Here is an 18367-nt window from a genome sequence, read left to right on the forward strand (position 1 = left end):
AAGATAGGTTGTTTCCACAACAAAATTATTGGGAATAAATGGTGGATGAAATTTTAGATATGGATATCAGATCACCTTTTTTGGCCATATGTTTTATAATTTAAATATTTATTAGCTCATTAAAATAGTAAACAGTAAAATATTAATAATATTTGGTGTCTTGTAATGTTCTTGCTTACACTATCTGCTAAATACAAACAGTAAAAATGAAAATGACTAGAAAGAAACAGTGAAGTAATGTATGTACATCCTAAAACAGTGATGTATGTTTTTATAAATATAAAACAGCGCGTATGTATTTCTACACTGAAATTTCCAGGGGATCATATGCAAATTCCTACAGAAATGAGTCAAATCCAACTGGTGACTAGAGGTTTCCTCCAGCAATAAGTTTTGGAGCCATTTACGTTTGAGGTCAAGGAGATTCAGTGCACCTTCAGTAAGTCTGCAGGTGACAACAAGGTGGGAGGAAGTGTCAATAGCTATGAGGGTTGGAAGGCCCTATGGAGGGTCTGATTAGCTGGATGAGGCGAAGTGTATGCACTTTGGTCATAATAACCCCATGAAACATTACTGGCTTGGGTCAGAGTGGCTGGAAAGCTGTGTAGCAGAAAATGATCTGAAGATTTTAATCAACAGCTGCCTGAACATAAGCCAGAAGTGTGCCCAGGTTGCCAAAAAGATCACTGGCATCCTGGCTCGTATCAGAAAGAGTATATCCTGCAGAACTAGGGAAGTGAGCATCCCACACAGAACACTTGTAATAATAGTTTCCTTCTATTTACCCCCCCTTTCCTAATGTAAGCTCACCTTAACAGTGACCCGTTAGATCCTAAGTTCAATAATGCCAGCCTTCATCAAAAAGAATGAGAAGGTCAAGGTTAGAATTTATCTTGATCTCCTTGCTGGGAAAAGTTTTATGTTGCTGATGGGTCTCCCCTCCTCTACAGGGCCTGTTTTGTTTTTTTTTTTTTTTTTTTAAATACATTTTTCAGACTGCAATCTGGTTCTGTCTCCTTACTCCCCTGATAAAGGTTAAAAGTTGCACAGCTACCCTCATCAACCTCAGTTAATACAAGAGACAGCTTTTTTTTCTTGCAGCAGCTAACAAGGGTTGTCAGAGCTTTACAAGCTGTGGGATTGTAGGTCATCTAATTAAGAGACAGATTAAGGTACATTTCAGAGTTCCGTCCCAGAAGACTCTCACACCAAACATGTGGTGTGTGGGTTCCCACAGCAGAAGACAGGGGCCCACCTGTCTCTGGGGCTATAAGGTGATGCAAAGCCTGTCTCATATAGCTATGGAGGAAAGTCTTACAGTGAATCTTCATGTTATTGAATGCTGTCAGAGTACCAAGAATTTTCTGTGTAAAGCTTTAGGAGAGTGAGTCCTAAATTACTTGTAGCACAGTTTTAATAACTGAGCTAGTACATCACTTGAGCACCTCTTAAATTTTCTGACAAGCAGTTCTTCTAGAGAATGCTACAATATCTGGGAAGTATCTCCCTAATTTATAATCATAAAATCCTTTGAGTTGGAAAGAACCTTCAAAGGTCCCCTAGTTCAACTCCCCTGCAACAAACGGGGACATCCACAGCTAGATCAGATTGCCCAGGTCGTGATCCAGCCTCGCCTTGAAGGTCTCCAGGAGCAGGGCTTCCACTCATCTCTAGGCAACCAGTTTGAGTACCTCACCATCCTCACTGTAAAGGACTTTTTCCTTATATCTAACCCCAATATACCCTCTTTGAGCTTGAGGATATTTCCCCTTGTTCTACCACCACAGACCCTGCTCAGGAGTCTGTCCCCTTTTTTTCCTATAGTTTCCCTTTAGATACTGAAAGACCACTCTCACGTCAACTGAACATGAGCCAGCAGTGTGCTCTTGCAGCTTGGAAAGCAAATGGTATCCTGAGCGTCATCAGAAGAGGGGGGGGGGGGCAGCAGGGACAGGGAGGTGATTGTCCCTCTCCACTCTGCTCTTGTGAGGCCCCATCTGCAGTACTGCGTCCAGGTCTGGAGCCACCAGTACAAGAAGGAAAGAGAGCTGTTGGCGAGGGTCCAGAGGAGGGCCACAAAGATGATCAGGGGACTGGAGCACCTTCCCTACCAAGACATGCTGAGGGAGCTGTTCAGCCTGGAGAAAAGAAGGGTGACCTCATTGCAGCCTTTCAGTACCTAAAGGAGGCTACAAACGGGACGGAAGTCAACTCTTTGAAAGGGTAGATAACAGCAGAACAAGGGGAAATGGTTTTAAGTTGAGAGAGGAAAGATTTTGGTTGGATGTCAGGGGGAAGTTGTTTACAGAGAGAGTGTTGAGGTGCTGGAACAGGCTGCCCAGAGAGGTTGTGGTTGCCCCCTCTGTCCCTGAAGGCCAGATTGGATGGGGCCCTGGGCAGCATAAACTGAGGGAAAAGAGAGAAATGTACAGGAAGTGGAAGCAGGATTCTGCAGCCTGGGAAGAATATAAGGATGTTGTCCGGATGTGTAGAAATAAGATCAGGATTGCCAAGGCACAGATAGAACTGAACTTGGCAAGGGATGTGAAAAATAACAAGAAGGGGTTCTACAGGTACATACGAAGGAGGAGACCGATCAAGAAGAATGTTTCCCTGATGACATAAAGAAGAAGCTCTTTATAGTAAGGGTGGAGAGGCACTGGAACAGGTTGCATAGAGAGGCAGTGGGTGACCCTTCCCCGGAGATATTCAAGGTCTGGGTGAACGTATGATTCTATAATTACATGACTGTGTAACAGATTAAGAAATTGACAAATCTAGATATTATGTCACGTAATTCCAAGCATTTCAAAAGCTATCACATGACAAATTCTTTTGCTATGATAAAATGAATGGTAATTTTAATCAATATTTTAAATCATGATTTTTATTTGGAATTACAAAGTTTATATATATATATATATATATATATGTATGTAACAAAGAATTTGCATCTGGGGCAGTAAAACTTGACTACATTCTTTAAGCTTCAATAGAGCCATTTAGACATTTGCAGCAATGAAATGTCTTCTTATCTGAGATTTTTTGGGGGGATATAATAGTGGGTTAATAGCTTCTTCTGGTTTGTTAACAATAGAGAGTATCATATATATACTATTCAGATACTATCAGCTTTTTATGGTTGAAATAAGATACTATTTATGTTCAGTAGTACATGATTTCTGATTTATTGCCTTTGGGAAGTTCTGTTAGTCTTGACTGCTTTTCTCATAATCTTTTCCAGATTTTATATATTTCTTCCTGATGCAACATGTTAAGAACTCTTAAGCAAAAAACTTAATTATTTATCTTCACTTATTTCTGAGAATGTGGACCTAAAGATAGAAACTACTCCTGTGAATTTTGACAGAAGGCATGTGTTCTGATTTTATCACTATTCCATATCATGACAATGTGTGGCATCTGTTTAGTGTTGGAACATAGTCCCAGGAAGATGCAGCTCCTGGGTCAGCTCCTAGAAATCTTGGCCAGTTGAACTTCCTGGGTCTACCTGCTTGCAATCTCAGCTATTCTTTCATGAGTTCCAGCTCTCCAAGAGGAATATCCATTGAGAAAAGGCAGGCTACATCTTCAGTATGCTCTACATAATCTCTGATTCTTTGTGATGACGATGAAGTTCCATCTTCACTTCTCAGCAGCACAGTAGCAGCATGGTCAGAAAATCCTTCTCTCCCATTTGCTTGATTTACTACATGTAGCTCCTTTTTTTTTTTTTTTTTTTTTTTTACATAATTATTTTACATTATTTTACCATTTGCAGTAAATTTATTCTCTCTCCTTATCTTAATTGAGTCATTTTGTTTTTCTTCTTCCTGATAAATGGACAGGAGAATGAAAGGGTCCAGGGAGGCCTCTCTGCCCTCTTTCTTCCTCCTGTCCTGGGTGAAACCACAACAGCAAGTTTTTGAGAAACACATGAAAAATGAATTGTGAGTAACTGTAGCTCTTTTGTTAATTGGATGCTATATGTGGATATTGTATTTATCCACAATGTCAGCGAGATAAAGAAACATCAATGTTTCTTTGTTTATGTACTTGTTGTGGTTTGTTTTTTTTTTTTCCTGTTTGAAGCCACCATCTTAAAATGATCAAAAATGAGTCCTAACATTCAGTGCAAGTTTTATTTCAATATTTATTATAAACTAGAACTTAAGTATACCTGGAACAGAATGAAGGGGAAATTTGCAAACTTTTGCTGTGAAAATCATGATTGTGCTCTCCTGCCTTTGGTTCTCTTCATTTTTCTTCTCAATAATATTTGTATATACACATATGAAGTACTTCTATTTTGTATATGTACTTCCAGTGTATATCAACAACCAAACTGAAAGAAGATGATGGAAAAGCCTCATTAATTAAACAGATGTAGTTTCAGTAATTCTGAAATCTCCCTATTGAGCAAAAGCAGTAAATCAGTAAAATATCTTCTGTGGCCTTTTGTCTAAGAACAAGCATAGAATATCTTTCCATTATGATAATGGGTGTTCAGTAAAAAAATATTCCATCATTCTTCATAAGGGAGTAAAGCTGACCATTCTGGTTTAATGAGATCACCTAGTCACACATTTTATTTTCTTCTAGTCTTGTTCATTCAATTATAAGAGAAAATTAATTCTTTACACATCCTGGTAAACTACACTGAACATAACAGTTAACTTAGTCAGTGAAATTAAGAGTGACTTAATGAAATTCATACAGAGAATGACATGAACAAAAGTGAGAAGTTTTTCTTTTTTTCATAGAGATATTAATCAATACAAATTTACTGAGGAAAATCAGAGGGTCATGATGTATCAGTTTCACTTTTTTTTTTTTTTTTTCTCCCTATTGTGTTTACTTATATTATTTGTTTACACAACCTTCTGACTTCAATTTTCAGGAAAAAAAAAATCTTAATTAAACTTCCTTTATTAGATTTGTCTATATTTATAAATTTGTGAGTAGGTTGGAAAAAAGTTTGGAAGGTGCTCTTTTACATGAAGTATCATCTTAGAAGTAGTTTAAGTTTTCCTCAATCTGTCTGGATGCCATTTATTCATTTGTAATTGAATTTTTTAAAAAATAAATAATTTTCACCTCAACCTTTCTGTGGAGCTTTATCCAGAACAATTATGGTTATGTACTAGTAAAGTAATTAATCCATTTGTTAAAAGGCAAGACTTCAGAGTATTTTGCAAGTTATCTCAGGTTTGATGAAAATGTTTAAACTGCTAAAGTCTGAGACTCTTATTGCAAAGTATCACTCTTGCTGTGTTAATGGTGATTGACAATACAGTGTGTTTAATGTTCCCAGCACACTATTGAATAAGCATATTTGAATATACTTAGCAGTGCTTTGATGCAAGCAAATTGTGGGTAATAATGCATATATCTCAATGAGAATAATTTAAGTGGCTGCTTGAAATGTAGAATAAAGTGTGAACTCAGGATAGTATCCATTCTCACCTTCATACCTCTGGGTCATGTTCTGGGAGCAAATATCACTCTGAAGATAGCATTAAAACTTGATGTAGCAGTTTAACTACAGCAAATTCATTTTATGAATAAATTTAGTGTTCTGTAGATGCCCTTGAACAGACTTGAAAAGTCGTTTAATGCTTTAACATTGCATTTAGTCAGCATCATTGTTGTAATCCTGTGTGTTTTTTCAGAGAAGCAATGAAAGTCCGCTTGTTCACATCTGGTTGCTAGGTGCTTCTGGTGGGCTGATGTTACCTGGTTGCTAGCTGCCCACACTCTCTTACTGAAGGGGCATCCTCAACAGAGCATGCGCCATGCTGATGACTCAGGATAAACTCCTTACCTGCAAGGTCCTGCCACCATATGAACATCTGCATTACTACGGCTGCCAAGTCCTATAAATGCATACTTTTCTATTTACTCCTGTCATCCATCACTTAAAACCTTATAGGAACTCATAATCCAGAAAGGGTAGTAAAGTGTAGGTTTTGAAACTTTTTTAGATATCCTTAAAATTGGAAGGAATGGCCTGTGATCATCTTATTTTTCAGATATGCTGTTCTGTTTAATGAGCTTTTCTGAACAAGATTTTCTAACAAGATAAAAAAGTTAATATGAGCACTTAGGCCTTTATAGACATATCTGTTGCTATTTAAGAAAAATTAGTTGTAGTTGTTTTAACCAAAAATCAAAGTTTCAACCTCCAAAGCAAAAGACAAGGGATCAATGGTACGCTAGCCCTTATGTGGTTAAGCTCTTATAAAATCAGTTTTGATCACCATTAAGTTCAGAACTCAGTTTCCTGCTTCATGTATTTTCTGCATTTTTTTTTTATGAGAAGCTTTCCTTTCTTTGCTACACTAATGCACCAAATACAGACAAAGCATAATACATTTCACTGGGGAGGGGGTTAGTCCATTCCTTTCAAAATCAGGTGCATTATTTGTGAGGCAATGCAAGAACTGAATGAAGAGTGCTGGAGCATCTTTCCATAAGTACTGTTCAGTCTCTGCCTGCATTGCACTACAGTTAAGATCTGCATTCATAGTACTGTTCATCACAGGCAGATTCTGCGGATCTTACAACTCGCTCAGAAATGTTTTTCCAGTTAAGTGGCTCATTTTGAAATGTTTACATATTTTGTTCTATACAAGAAAACACATGGCTTTGCTTTTGGAGAACAAAAAATAATCCACAATATTTTAGTCATTTTAGTCACAATGCATTTTGTATATAGTAGATACTTGGTCTCTGGTGCATCTTCTGTGATATTCTTTGGTCAGAAAGGCATTGTTTCACATAGTAGGAGAAGTACTTCAAGGAAAGAAGTCCAACCAAAAAGTCAGAACTAAGATGAGGCTGTAGCACTCTTTGAAACCAGATATTGGGGCCTTCTATGACTGAATAATGTGCTTATCCTGACACTTTATTTATCACCATGACTTGCTCAGGTATTCTGTGGAATATCAATGGCTATTGTGACTTTTGGACTGTATCATTCCCTAATAAAAAAATAAATGAAAATTACAACCCAAAAAAACGTATTTGCCATCTTTTTTTACTTAATACCCCTTCAAAAAAATTATGTACATATATAAGATTTCTTTAACTCATTTTTCTTGCATAAAAATTTAGACTGAGTAACAATAAGAAGCAAAACATGGTTGTATGAGAACTGCTGAATCACGGCCTGAACCTCTGATTGATCACCTGAGGCGAGCAATCAGTCAGCCCTGGGAGCACAGGTGAAAGCAAGTTACCTGTGCTGCAGGAAGGGGTGGAGCCTGGCTCCACCTCTCCTAGACCCATTTAAGAGCTGACTACCAGTAGGGAAGGATCTCTCTCTCTTTGGAAGATTTACTCCACTGGTCTTTCCTGAGTGAGCCTACAACATGGGTAAGCATCCTATTTATTCTCTTTGTCTTGCTGTGCCTAGCTCTCCTGCTTTTTTTCATTATTATAGCATCTTAATATTATTTGATTATATAATATTCCTTTATATAATTTTCATTGATTATACAACAGTGTGACTTGCTTTGTAGAATTATGCCTCTAATTGAATTCCAAATTTCATTTATCAACAAGTTAGATCTGAGATAATTCAGAAGAAAATAATATAATTCTTTCTTCTTCATATGTCCTGAACTCTTATAGAATTTGGAATTGTTTTTCTGATCAAGTGCACAAGTACATCTCTGATTATCTTTGTGGTCCTCCACTGGACCCTCACCAACAGCTTCACATCTTTCTTGTACTAGGGGCCCCAGACCTAGATGGAATACTCCAGATGGGGCCCCTTGAGGGCACAGTAGAGAGGGACAGCCACCTCCCTGTCCCTGCTGGCTATCCCTCTTCTGATGGAGTCCAGGATATCACTGGCTTTCCAAGCTGCAAGAGCACACTACTGGCTCACGTTCAGTTTTTCATCCACCAGAACCCCACGGTCTTTCTCCACAGGGCATTTTCAAAGAGTTCTTCTCCCAGTCTGTATATATATCTGGGATTACTTTGACTTGCACTTTGCTATGTTGAACCTCATTAGGTTCACATGGGCCCACCTTTTGACTTTGTTGAGGTCCAATTCTTCACTGAATTCTGCTCAAATGTTTAGCATCCTGATCAATAAATGGATCACCTGTAAAGTTGTTGATATATCTTATCAAAGTGGTCTGCTTGAGAAAATGAAAAGGGCAACCTGTGGTTCATCTGTATGTTTTTGACATTAATATCTAGCAGTGTATTAGAATGCCTAAGAACAATATGTTCATAAATGTTTACAAATGTATACTGCTCCCATTTCTAATAAAAAATATCTGTTATAAGTAGTTTGAAGTTGCATCCGAAGATCTAGCAAAGAATAAAGTGTGTACAGCTTTTTCAAAACCAAAAAAATCCATTTGGATTTGTGAATTAAATCCATGAAGAACAACAGATGGCAACATATCAAGAATGCTTCTGATTAAACATTATAGGCTTTCCTATTGTCATGGTCCACAGTGCATTGAGGAACAGCCCTTTAAAAAAAAAAAACTAAACTCCACAAATTCACCCCTCCTTTAAAATCTTCAGTCTCAATTCTCTATCAAATAATAATTAGTTATTATAATGTTCCTTTAGGATGCTATCCTTAAGGCATAATTATGATGCCATATACTTAGTTATTTTCTTAAAAAATAAAAAAAAAATAAAACCTGAGAAGCTGATCAACTCTATTGCAAAAAGGTAAGTAAACACAACAACAATATTGTGCTGAGCCCAAAATAGCTATATGCAATTGCTAGTTGAATGTGAAACACGTGAGTCAGTTTGAAGTAAAATTAATTAAAAAATGTCCCAGTCAAGAAATACACAAAGCTACAGTTTTCTGACTGAGAAAAGTCTTAACCACTTCTCCTTTACATAACACATTCAGTTACAAACACACACACACAAATCTTAATGAGTTGCCTTTACTAATAATAGTTAATTACATGAAAATTTCTGTCAAGTACAAGGGAAAATAGATGTTTAAAGGAACTTGTAATCCTTGTAATGCATAAGACTCCTGTTTTAAAATATTATCCCTAATATGTTAAAGTTAGGGAGCAGAGGAGATAATCAGATCTTCTGAGTTTAATCTGTGCTAATGTTAGTTACTCTAAACACATTTGACTTCTCCAGTTGGAATACAAAGAGTGATCTGCCCATAACATGCTCAGGAAAAAGAATAGACTACCAAGCACTTGTGAAAAGCAGTTATGGGGTAGCTGGAAACTCAATAAATGCATATGGGAATTAGCATACCTCTAATAACAACCAACAGAAATATTAATGCGCCTAGAATCCACAGTGTTTAATTCACTAGACTATATCTCAAACAAGAGCAGGAATCACAGAATTTAAAAGACCTCTAGAGGTCAGCTAGTCCAATCCCCTGGCTAAGGTATGTTGCCTAGAGCAGGCCTTGCAGAAATACATTTTTAATATCTCCGGAGAAGGAAAATCTATCACCACTCTGGGCAGCTTGTCCCTGTGCTGTCATCCTCAAAGCAAAGAATAGTTTTCCTCTGTTCAGATGAAGAAGCTTCCTGTGTTCCAGTTTGGGCTCGTTGCCCTTTGTTCTGGGTACCAGTGAGAAAAGCCTGGTCCTGATCTCTTGACACTTAATTACAATTAAATATTTGATAAGATCCCCTCTTGATCTTCTCTTTTCCAGACTGAATAATCCAAAGTTTCCAGGAATACATAAGCAGAAGTTGCTGGAGCATTGTCCCAACTAGGATAAGGGAAGAGCCATACCTAATTAGACTTCAATAAGGCCTCTGACATGGTTCCCCATAACATTCTTCTCTCTGAATTGGAATGATATACATTTGATGGGTAGACTCTTTGATAGAAGAGGAACTGGTTGTAAGATTGTACTCAGAGAGTAGTGGTCAATGGCTCAATGTGCAGAGGGAGATAATTGACAAGTGGTGTCCCTCAGGAGTCAGTACTGGAACGTATGCTCTTTAACATCTTCATCAATTAAATCAGCAGTGGGCTTGAATACACTTTCAGCAAGTTTGTGGATGATACCAAACTATGTGGTGCAGTCAACAAACCCAAGGGGTGGGATGCTATTCAAAGAGATCTAGACAGACTTCAGCAGTGTATCCATGTGAACCTCATGAGGTTCAACAAATCCAAGTACAAGATGTTGCATCTTGGTCATGACAACCCCCATTATCAATACAAACTGGGGAATGAAAGGATAGAGAACAGCCTTGCAAAAAAATACTTAAGGATACTGGTGAATGGCAAGATGAACGCAAGCCAGCAATGTGCCCTCGCAGGCTAGAAAGCCAACCGCATCCTGGGCTACATCTTAAAAAGCATGGTCAGCAGGTCAAGGGAGGTGATTCTGTCCCTCTACTCTGCCCTGGTGAGACCTCATCTGGGGTATTGTGTACTGATGTGGAGTTATCAGTGCAGAAGAGATGCAGACCTGTTAGAGCATGTCCAGAATAGGTCCACAAAAACAATACAAGCGATAGAAGACGTTCCCTGTAAGGACAGGCTGAGAGATCTGGGTCTGTTCATCTGAAACAGAGAAGGCTCTGGGAGACCTGATAGCAACCTTTCAGTACCTAAAAGGGGGCTTCTAGAAAGAAGGGGACAGACTCTTTAGCAGAATCTGTGGTGATAGGTCAATAGGAAATGGTTTCAAACTAAGAGAGGAGAGATTTAGATTGGATATTAAGGAAGAAGTTTTTTCACAATAAGAGCAGTGAGGCAATGGAGCAGGCTGCCCAGAGATGTGGTGGATGTCCTGTCCTTGGATGGTATTTTAAACATTGACAAAGTCAGGTATTTTTATTTGATTTTTTTTTTAGTTTATTAGTTGGTCTTCAAAGGGTGTCATAGGATGCAAATGTAGCTCTGGATAATGATGAAGGAAAGTTGTTGGCCATTTCAATTAAACTAAGACAGAGACAGCAGACAACCACATTCAATACTTCTAAAGCATACATGCAATGAATGAAACATATTAATGGCTGTAACAGTTGTGACAACAGTGACAACTGACAAATGCAGTTATAGTCCCCATGGAGTTTCATTTTTATTTTTTTGTCTATATCAAGCTTATTTATTCCATTATTTTGATCCCAGTGGGATAGATTAATGAATCAAAGAGACAAGGTAGACTGTACAGTGAATGATGATTTAAAAGCTATTACTATTTCCAAACAAGTTTACATATTTCCTTTTTTATGACTTCATTAACAGTAGTAACAATCACTGTCAAAATAAAAAGGATTTTATTTATTGTTTCTGAGATCAGTAAAAGAAGGTCTGATAAGTTCTAATAAGTTCTACCATTTCGAGAGGATTTTGTTTTGTTTGTTTGTTTCAGCTGTGTTGTTTCTTAATACATTTAAAACTCAATTTTGTTTTTCTTGCAGAAATGAAGACTACTTATGTTTTTGGGGGGATTTTTTTTTTTTTAAGGGCTTAGAATAGTACTTTTATTTCACATGTTTTTTAGATAATAGTACTAATGGCCTCCCACTACCAACTGCGTGAGTGTTTGACTTCTTCTGTATCCACAGCTTTCTATTCCAACTGTTCTTTTACTAAGTTAGAATTGTCCTCTATACCCCAACTCCCTGATATGACATTACAGAGAGGAAATTCACACAAACATATTTGATTTTAAAAATGTTATAAAACGTTCTCTCAAAAAAACAATCTTGATTTTGTGAATATATAAGGAATGCAGGTTCAGGTGCTGTATGACAAAAAGCTTTTGCAGTTGTGTTCACATCCATTCTCTGGTATTGTTACGGTGCGATAAAGTCCTTGGTCTCTTAATTTCCACAAAGCAGGTAGACTCCTAATGAGCCCTACCTGACACTGATAATGCTTTTATTACATTATATTTTATGATGTACTAAAATTCTGTACTTTTGCTCTACAGGTGTGCATAATATATATATATGTTTCAGTGTGTACACATACATATTAAGATTTCTTTTTTTTCTTTCTCCATTGTAATTGTATATTTTCATATTGTGACTGGTTTTAAAAATAGCTGGGGAGGAATAAGTGAAAAACAAGGAAAGTGAAAACAAAATGTAGAGTGTATATTTTTCATTAATATACCATTCTGTTTTTAAATCATAGAATCATAGAATGGCCTGGGTTGAAAAGGACCTTAAAGATCATCTAGATGCAACCCCCCTGCTATGGACAGTGTTTACCTAGGCATCATAATTAATGAAGAATGACTTCAAATCCTTACCTAGATAGCACTAATAAAGAAGTGGCAGTGAGAGTAATTTGCTAGAAATATTTAAGTTGAATGCCTGTTTTTATGGATGTCAAAAATGTACAATACATAAACAGTTACATTATAAAAACTTTTGTGGTTGAGCAACTCTGTCTTTCTGTGATCATGATGTTTACCACAAAATTTGTAACGATTGCTTCAATCTGCTCCTCACTTCTAATATTAAATTCTAACCTCATGCTACTTTGGCAGCCTGGCATCCAAGATGTAGGACTTTTCTCCAAGTGTTCTCCAAGTGACCTCTGCTGGGGGTGATATGTGCCCCCAGCATCCTGCTTGGATTACACGATGTGGCCACAAGGCACTGTGGCCTCTTCCACTGCAGATTTGTGACAAACATGCTGTGTGGCAGGAGTCGAAGTAGGGAAGGAAGGAGGAGTGGAATTAGTACTTCTGTTTTGTAGTATAAAAATATATATATATTTAAAATAATGTATTATCCATTGTCAAAATTTTATTATTTAATACCATGGCAATGAACTTTAAAGTCAAGAATTTTCCTTCAATTCAGTGTGAAGCAATTGCCCTTTATTCTTGCCTGTGCTTGTGTATGCTGATGTGAATTTTATTTTCTTCCATAACAATCTCATAGAAATTTAAGAGCAAAACTTCTTTATTTGTTAAATGTCAACGTAATGGTTCACAAACTAGTGTTTGTGTATATTTTTGTGCTTCATTTTCTATTGTGGCGTAACTAGTTTAATTTTTTTTTACATGAAACTTAAATCTTGGAAATCTAAATTACAAATCAATTGATTCATTCACAATTACCTTAGTTTTCATTTAAAAGCTCCTCTTTTGAAGATAGCAGTAATTCTGTTTCAATATGTGATCTAGTTTGCTGGTTCATAGTTTTATAATTGCACCAAAATCACACGCTACTGAGTATTAATTATACTGCCTACCAGGAAAGAGTAATGTTTTCCAGATGCATAAGTTGAGGATGTTTCCATTTATAGCAGAGCCTGTATTGCATTCTGCATATTTAAAAAGATTAATGAAGATGACTGGTGCAGGTTATGTTTTTTCTTGCATAATAGCTCATATTAGAAATGTAAATGAGTAAATTAACCTTGGAATTTCACACGTCTGTTGAAGTAACTCATGACTGAACGAGAATAAAGGGAAGTACTTAATTTATCTGACCTAAATATTTGAAAAATCAAAAGCCGGTTCTATCCATTCTAATTTGCATAATTTCAAACAACACAGGAAGAGATTTGGTTTAATTTTTTTCTTTATAAGAAAAACAAACATTCCCATTTTGGGTTTTTACCATCTTAGATGCAAATAATACATTAATCTTCTTTATACTAAGTAAAATATTAATGAAGTTCTCAAATGGGTTATAGAGATTACATTAAGAAAAAGATTATTTTCCTTTTTTCAGTAAATCTGTAATATGCAATAATTCATAGTCATTTATTCACATGTCCTAATTTATTTTCTCTATTAAGGTAAGCGGTTATCAGCACTTCTATTTCAGAACTGAAAGTATACTATCTACTTCTCACAAAGATTTCATTATAGTTTTCTTTAGCACTATGTTTGTATATCATCAAAAGCATTCTAGATATATAAAGGCAGGCATTATTATGTGTTTTTTGTTGTTGTTGTTGTTTATAGTAAATAAACAGATAAATAACAGACAAATAAACACCACTTACAGAGAGTGGTGGTCCATGGCAGGCATTACCATTAGATAATTTTGTCATAACTTTCTTGAACTCTTTATATTTAGTTCTTTGTTCTTGTGCTTTTTCTTAATTTCAGCTGGGATGAACTGTTTTCTTCAGAGTGTCTAGTACGATCATGTGTTTTGGTTCTAGGAGAAAAACAATGTTGATTATACACCAGTGCTTATAGTTACCTTCAAAGCTATGTTGTATAGGTTCAAGGCCTTTTGCAGCAAAGGGCCCAAAGAGTTGGAAAGAAACTGAATTAAGATAGGTGAATTAAACTGGCCAAAGGCATATTCTGTATCACATGGTATAAAGCAGAAGGGATTTTGAAAGGAGTGGGAGTTCGTCTTCCTCTCTTTTGCTGCTCAGAGGGCTAGCCGGGCATCAGTTGAGGGGGAAAGGATGTTGTGTGATAAGTAATTATTTCTGCATCACTTGTTACATACATTTATATAAATAGATTGAGAGATAGAGAGGGAGGGAGGGAGGAGGAGAGAGATAACTACATGACTGTTTCTGTTTTCCCTTTCTCTATCTTAGTAAATAGCTTAATCACAATCCATGAGTTCTACTTTTTTAATTTATTTTATTCTCTCCTATATCCCACTAGAAAAGGTGATGTGAGTGAACAACTATGTTGTGCTGAGCCACCTTCCTGGTTAAACAAGTTTTTACTGAAATGATGGGATGTATCCACATGTGTTCTGCACATACACAAGTGACACAACTGTGTTACTACACAAAATAAAAATAAAGGGTGCCTTGCCCTTTAACGTGTATGAATACTTATTAGCATAAAAAAAAAATAATAAATAAAATTTCCTGTGTTTCAGAAAAGTGTGATGAACCCCTGGTCTCAGCATTACCCCACTCTTCCTTCAGCAGTTCATCATCAATGACAAGCAGCTATGTGCCTGGGTATGCCAAGTTAAACAAGAGAGGAGGTAAGGAGCACTCACAACTTCATGTTCACAACTTTGAGAAAAAGCAATGCATGAATTTTTTAAATATGAAAAAGCTTTTCTATAAAGCATTAGTGCTACAGTGTGTTTCAACAAAATTTTAGCTGTCTTGTTTTCGTAAAGAGAATGAATATCTTTTTCATTGCATGTTACAGTAATTACACCACGGAGAGAGAGAAAAAAATACAACTAAAAAACTTGTTGCATGGGTCAAATTTATAAAGTTAGTGAAGTCACATAGTACAGTTGCATAATTGAGATCGGCTAAAAGGACAAACCAGTGTTCATAAGGTAAAGAAATATTTGTAAAGTCATGTCTTGCTTCAATTTATAGGAGTGAGTGGAGGTTCTTTGATATATGTATAGCTGATGTAAGATAAGAAACAATAGTTAAAATGTTGGTCTGATCAGTTTATTACAAATCTTAATCAGGGAAATGGGGAAGGGGAGACCGACGACTATTATGAGTTAGAGTGATGGGGAAGAGAAAGCAGGCAATAGGAAAGGTAGGAAAGAAGCAAGAATTGCATAAAGCGGGGATAGTCACCACCAAGATCCAGCAGTGTCCCGTTGCACACCATTCTGATGGTCTGAAGCAAAAGTGCAGAAAGAGAGCAGCAGCAGAGTGGCAAGCAGGTAGAACACAGAGCAAGTCCAGGAGGAAGAGGCAGGTCTCAGGTAGCAGGCCCCTGGAGAGTACATCAGCATGCAGGCGTCAGCTCTTGAGGCTTCTGATGTGAGGCACCTAACACTCATGGTTCTTGGTCCCTTTTTTATCTTTCTTCTGTATTGTGGCATTCCTGGGCACTTGGGTCAGTCATGCGCAGATGCCCTGAGATGATGCTATCTCCCTCGAGATAAGCCCACACAAAAGACTTCTTCCCAGCCATTAAGCAGCAGTTTATCTATCTCTCGTTGCCCCTGTTCTGCAAATCTTCAGACAAAAGATTTTGTCAACTTTCACCAGGACTTGCCTGGATTCGTCCATCTGTGTCCCTTAGACAAAGGATTTCTCAACCTTTGCCCAGGATGTGTCCATCAGTGTTCTTCAGCAAGCTTTGAGACAATGGTGGAAAAAATAATCTCTTACACACGGTCTTTGGAGCAAAACGACAAGAGTTCTGGTTTGCTTTGTTGATTTAACTTATTTCCCACATTTGCAATATCTTCTGATGTTCAGCTTTTTCTATTACTACAGGAACTTCACACACATTTTTTGGCAGAGAGGCAAAAAGAGAATAAAAAGTTACTGTTGTACACACTTCCATATATGTATCCCTTTCCCCAGTTGCTATTACAAGGTGACTTAAACAGAAGTCAAAGACAAACTTAGGGAGAATAGTTCCAGTCCTGTTCCTTCGCTGAATTAATGCAAAGCATGTGGCCTGTCACTAGCATCAGCAGATTCTTCAATTTTAGGTCTGCAGGCTAGTGCATGACATCTTTTATTGCTTTGGAAATTTAGAAGTCTTATGAATGAAAACAGATTAACATCTTATGATGTCTCAAGAACGGGGCAGGAGTTAGTTTACTTCAGAAGACTTCATTATGTATCTTTTAACAGATCTAATTCTTTCTCTTACAGTAAGTCTGAACAGAATTTTTGACAGATATTGCATCATTCAATTTCTGTTTTCAGTTGCTTACTGTTGAAGGAAGCTAGGGAGAAGTTTAATCTTAAAACAATGCTTATCATTTGTGTTTAATCCTGCTGTGTCATGATCATAGTTAAGCTCATCTGGTTTCTATTACTTCTCCTAAAATAGAAAAAAAAAAAAAAAAAAAGGCTACTGGAAAAACTTATATATATATATATATATATACATACACACACATATATATATAATGTCATGTGGGCAAGAGCATCACTGATTTAATGATTATTTCTCCTTTTAGTTTACTAGATTTTTACTTTTATTTACTTTTCTTGCATCTCTTTGCTTAAATACTGAATTAGACTCTTGCTATCCATCTTTTAGTATGACAAAGTTTGGCGTATATACTTCTCAAAACTGAAGTTCTATATGAATGTTTTACTTTCCTTATGTTAATACCAGTAAAATTACTACAATACTCATTACTATGTTTAACAAGGGAATTGTACCTTCACTGTGTTTATACTTCTGCTTCTATAAATGATGGAAAATAGCTCAGATTTAACGTTGAATTATTTTCTTACATCATGGAATTACAGATATTACTAATGAAACCAGTAATATATATTTTTTTTTCTCCCAAGAGTCATTATTGGCTAATAAGTTCCCAAATTGAATATGCTATTTAAACCACACTATGCTCAAGTCATTAAAAGGAAAAAGCTCTCCTCTCTTCGAGCCTCAAACTCTTAAGCTGAGGAAATATACTTTTGAAAATTCTACAATCCAATTTTAAATTTCCTTGCTATTTTCATGACATTTTACTCTAGACTGGAAAAGATACTTTAGTAGAATAGATAGCTTATTTTATTCTATTCATTGTGACACTGATTGACTGCACAGTCACATCATGTTATTAAGAAGGTTGTAGCTTTTGCCAGAAGTATTGCAAATGGAAAGATACACACCAAAGAGCTTAATATTTTCATCAGCCCTTAGGAGGTTTCAGAAACAGAAACATCCATAAAATTCCTCTTAATATCTGTTATCACTTTCTACACAAATCCTGTAACTAGTGATCTAGGCAAACGGTACTAAAATTTCGTGGAATAGTAAACATGGATCTGAAAACTTTAGGACATATGTTTAAGGTATTCTGTGTTTTGTTTTAGTATGTGAGGATGTTTCTCATATTTTCACAGCATTCTACAGTTTTCACTGTAAGTCTCCACTGATGTAATAATTATTACACATACTTGATAAAGAGAAAGTCCAGAATTGACTAACTAAATACAACGTGCTTACAAAAGGTAACTGTTCACTTAACCTGTTTAGCTTCCTATCCTCTATGTTGCCCTTTGTTCCTGCTCTAATCCTTATTTCTCACTAATGTAAGCAAAGAGAGCTTGCTTTAATTAAATGAGCTTGATTTAAAAGAAGTAAACAGACAAAAGAACAGTTAGCTTTTATTAAAGAAATTGTCAATTTGATAAATAAATTTTCAGTGATTACTTGCAGGTTTGTCAATTTCTTGCAAACTTGTATTTAAAATGTATATAAATTTGAAGCCCTAGTGTCTATGTTAGTGAATCTTTGATTTATGCAATTGTTACAGCACTGATTTTATCTCCACAACCAGGAAGTCAGAAGCCTGAGATTACAGAGTAGGTGTGACTCCCAACATCCCAACTTCCATGGGTGGCCTTGCTTATTCTACCTTCTGAATGCTTTGAATAATAGTAGCTGTGAAAAATGCTATCATTTTATTATTGTGGAAAGAAATAAAAAACAAGAAGGCCAAAGAAACTGTAGACTCTTCTGCCTTCTCTTTGTAAT

The 18367-nt window shown here is 36.4% G+C and overlaps 1 protein-coding gene across 1 annotated transcript in view; it reads left to right on the forward strand.

The window, feature by feature from the left end:
* Nucleotides 1-18367, forward strand: part of CNTNAP2 (contactin associated protein 2) — a 758846-nt gene that overhangs the window by 245916 nt on the left and 494563 nt on the right. Inside the window, exon 2 of the mRNA XM_090136789.1 lies at nucleotides 14808-14918. Coding sequence (XP_089992915.1) covers nucleotides 14808-14918 — 111 coding nt within the window. The remainder of the gene's footprint in view (nucleotides 1-14807; nucleotides 14919-18367) is intronic.

This window comes from Phasianus colchicus, chromosome 3 (genome assembly GCF_987193195.1).
Source record: "Phasianus colchicus chromosome 3, bPhaCol1.hap1.1, whole genome shotgun sequence".
In the NCBI taxonomy this organism is placed as follows: domain Eukaryota; kingdom Metazoa; phylum Chordata; class Aves; order Galliformes; family Phasianidae; genus Phasianus; species Phasianus colchicus.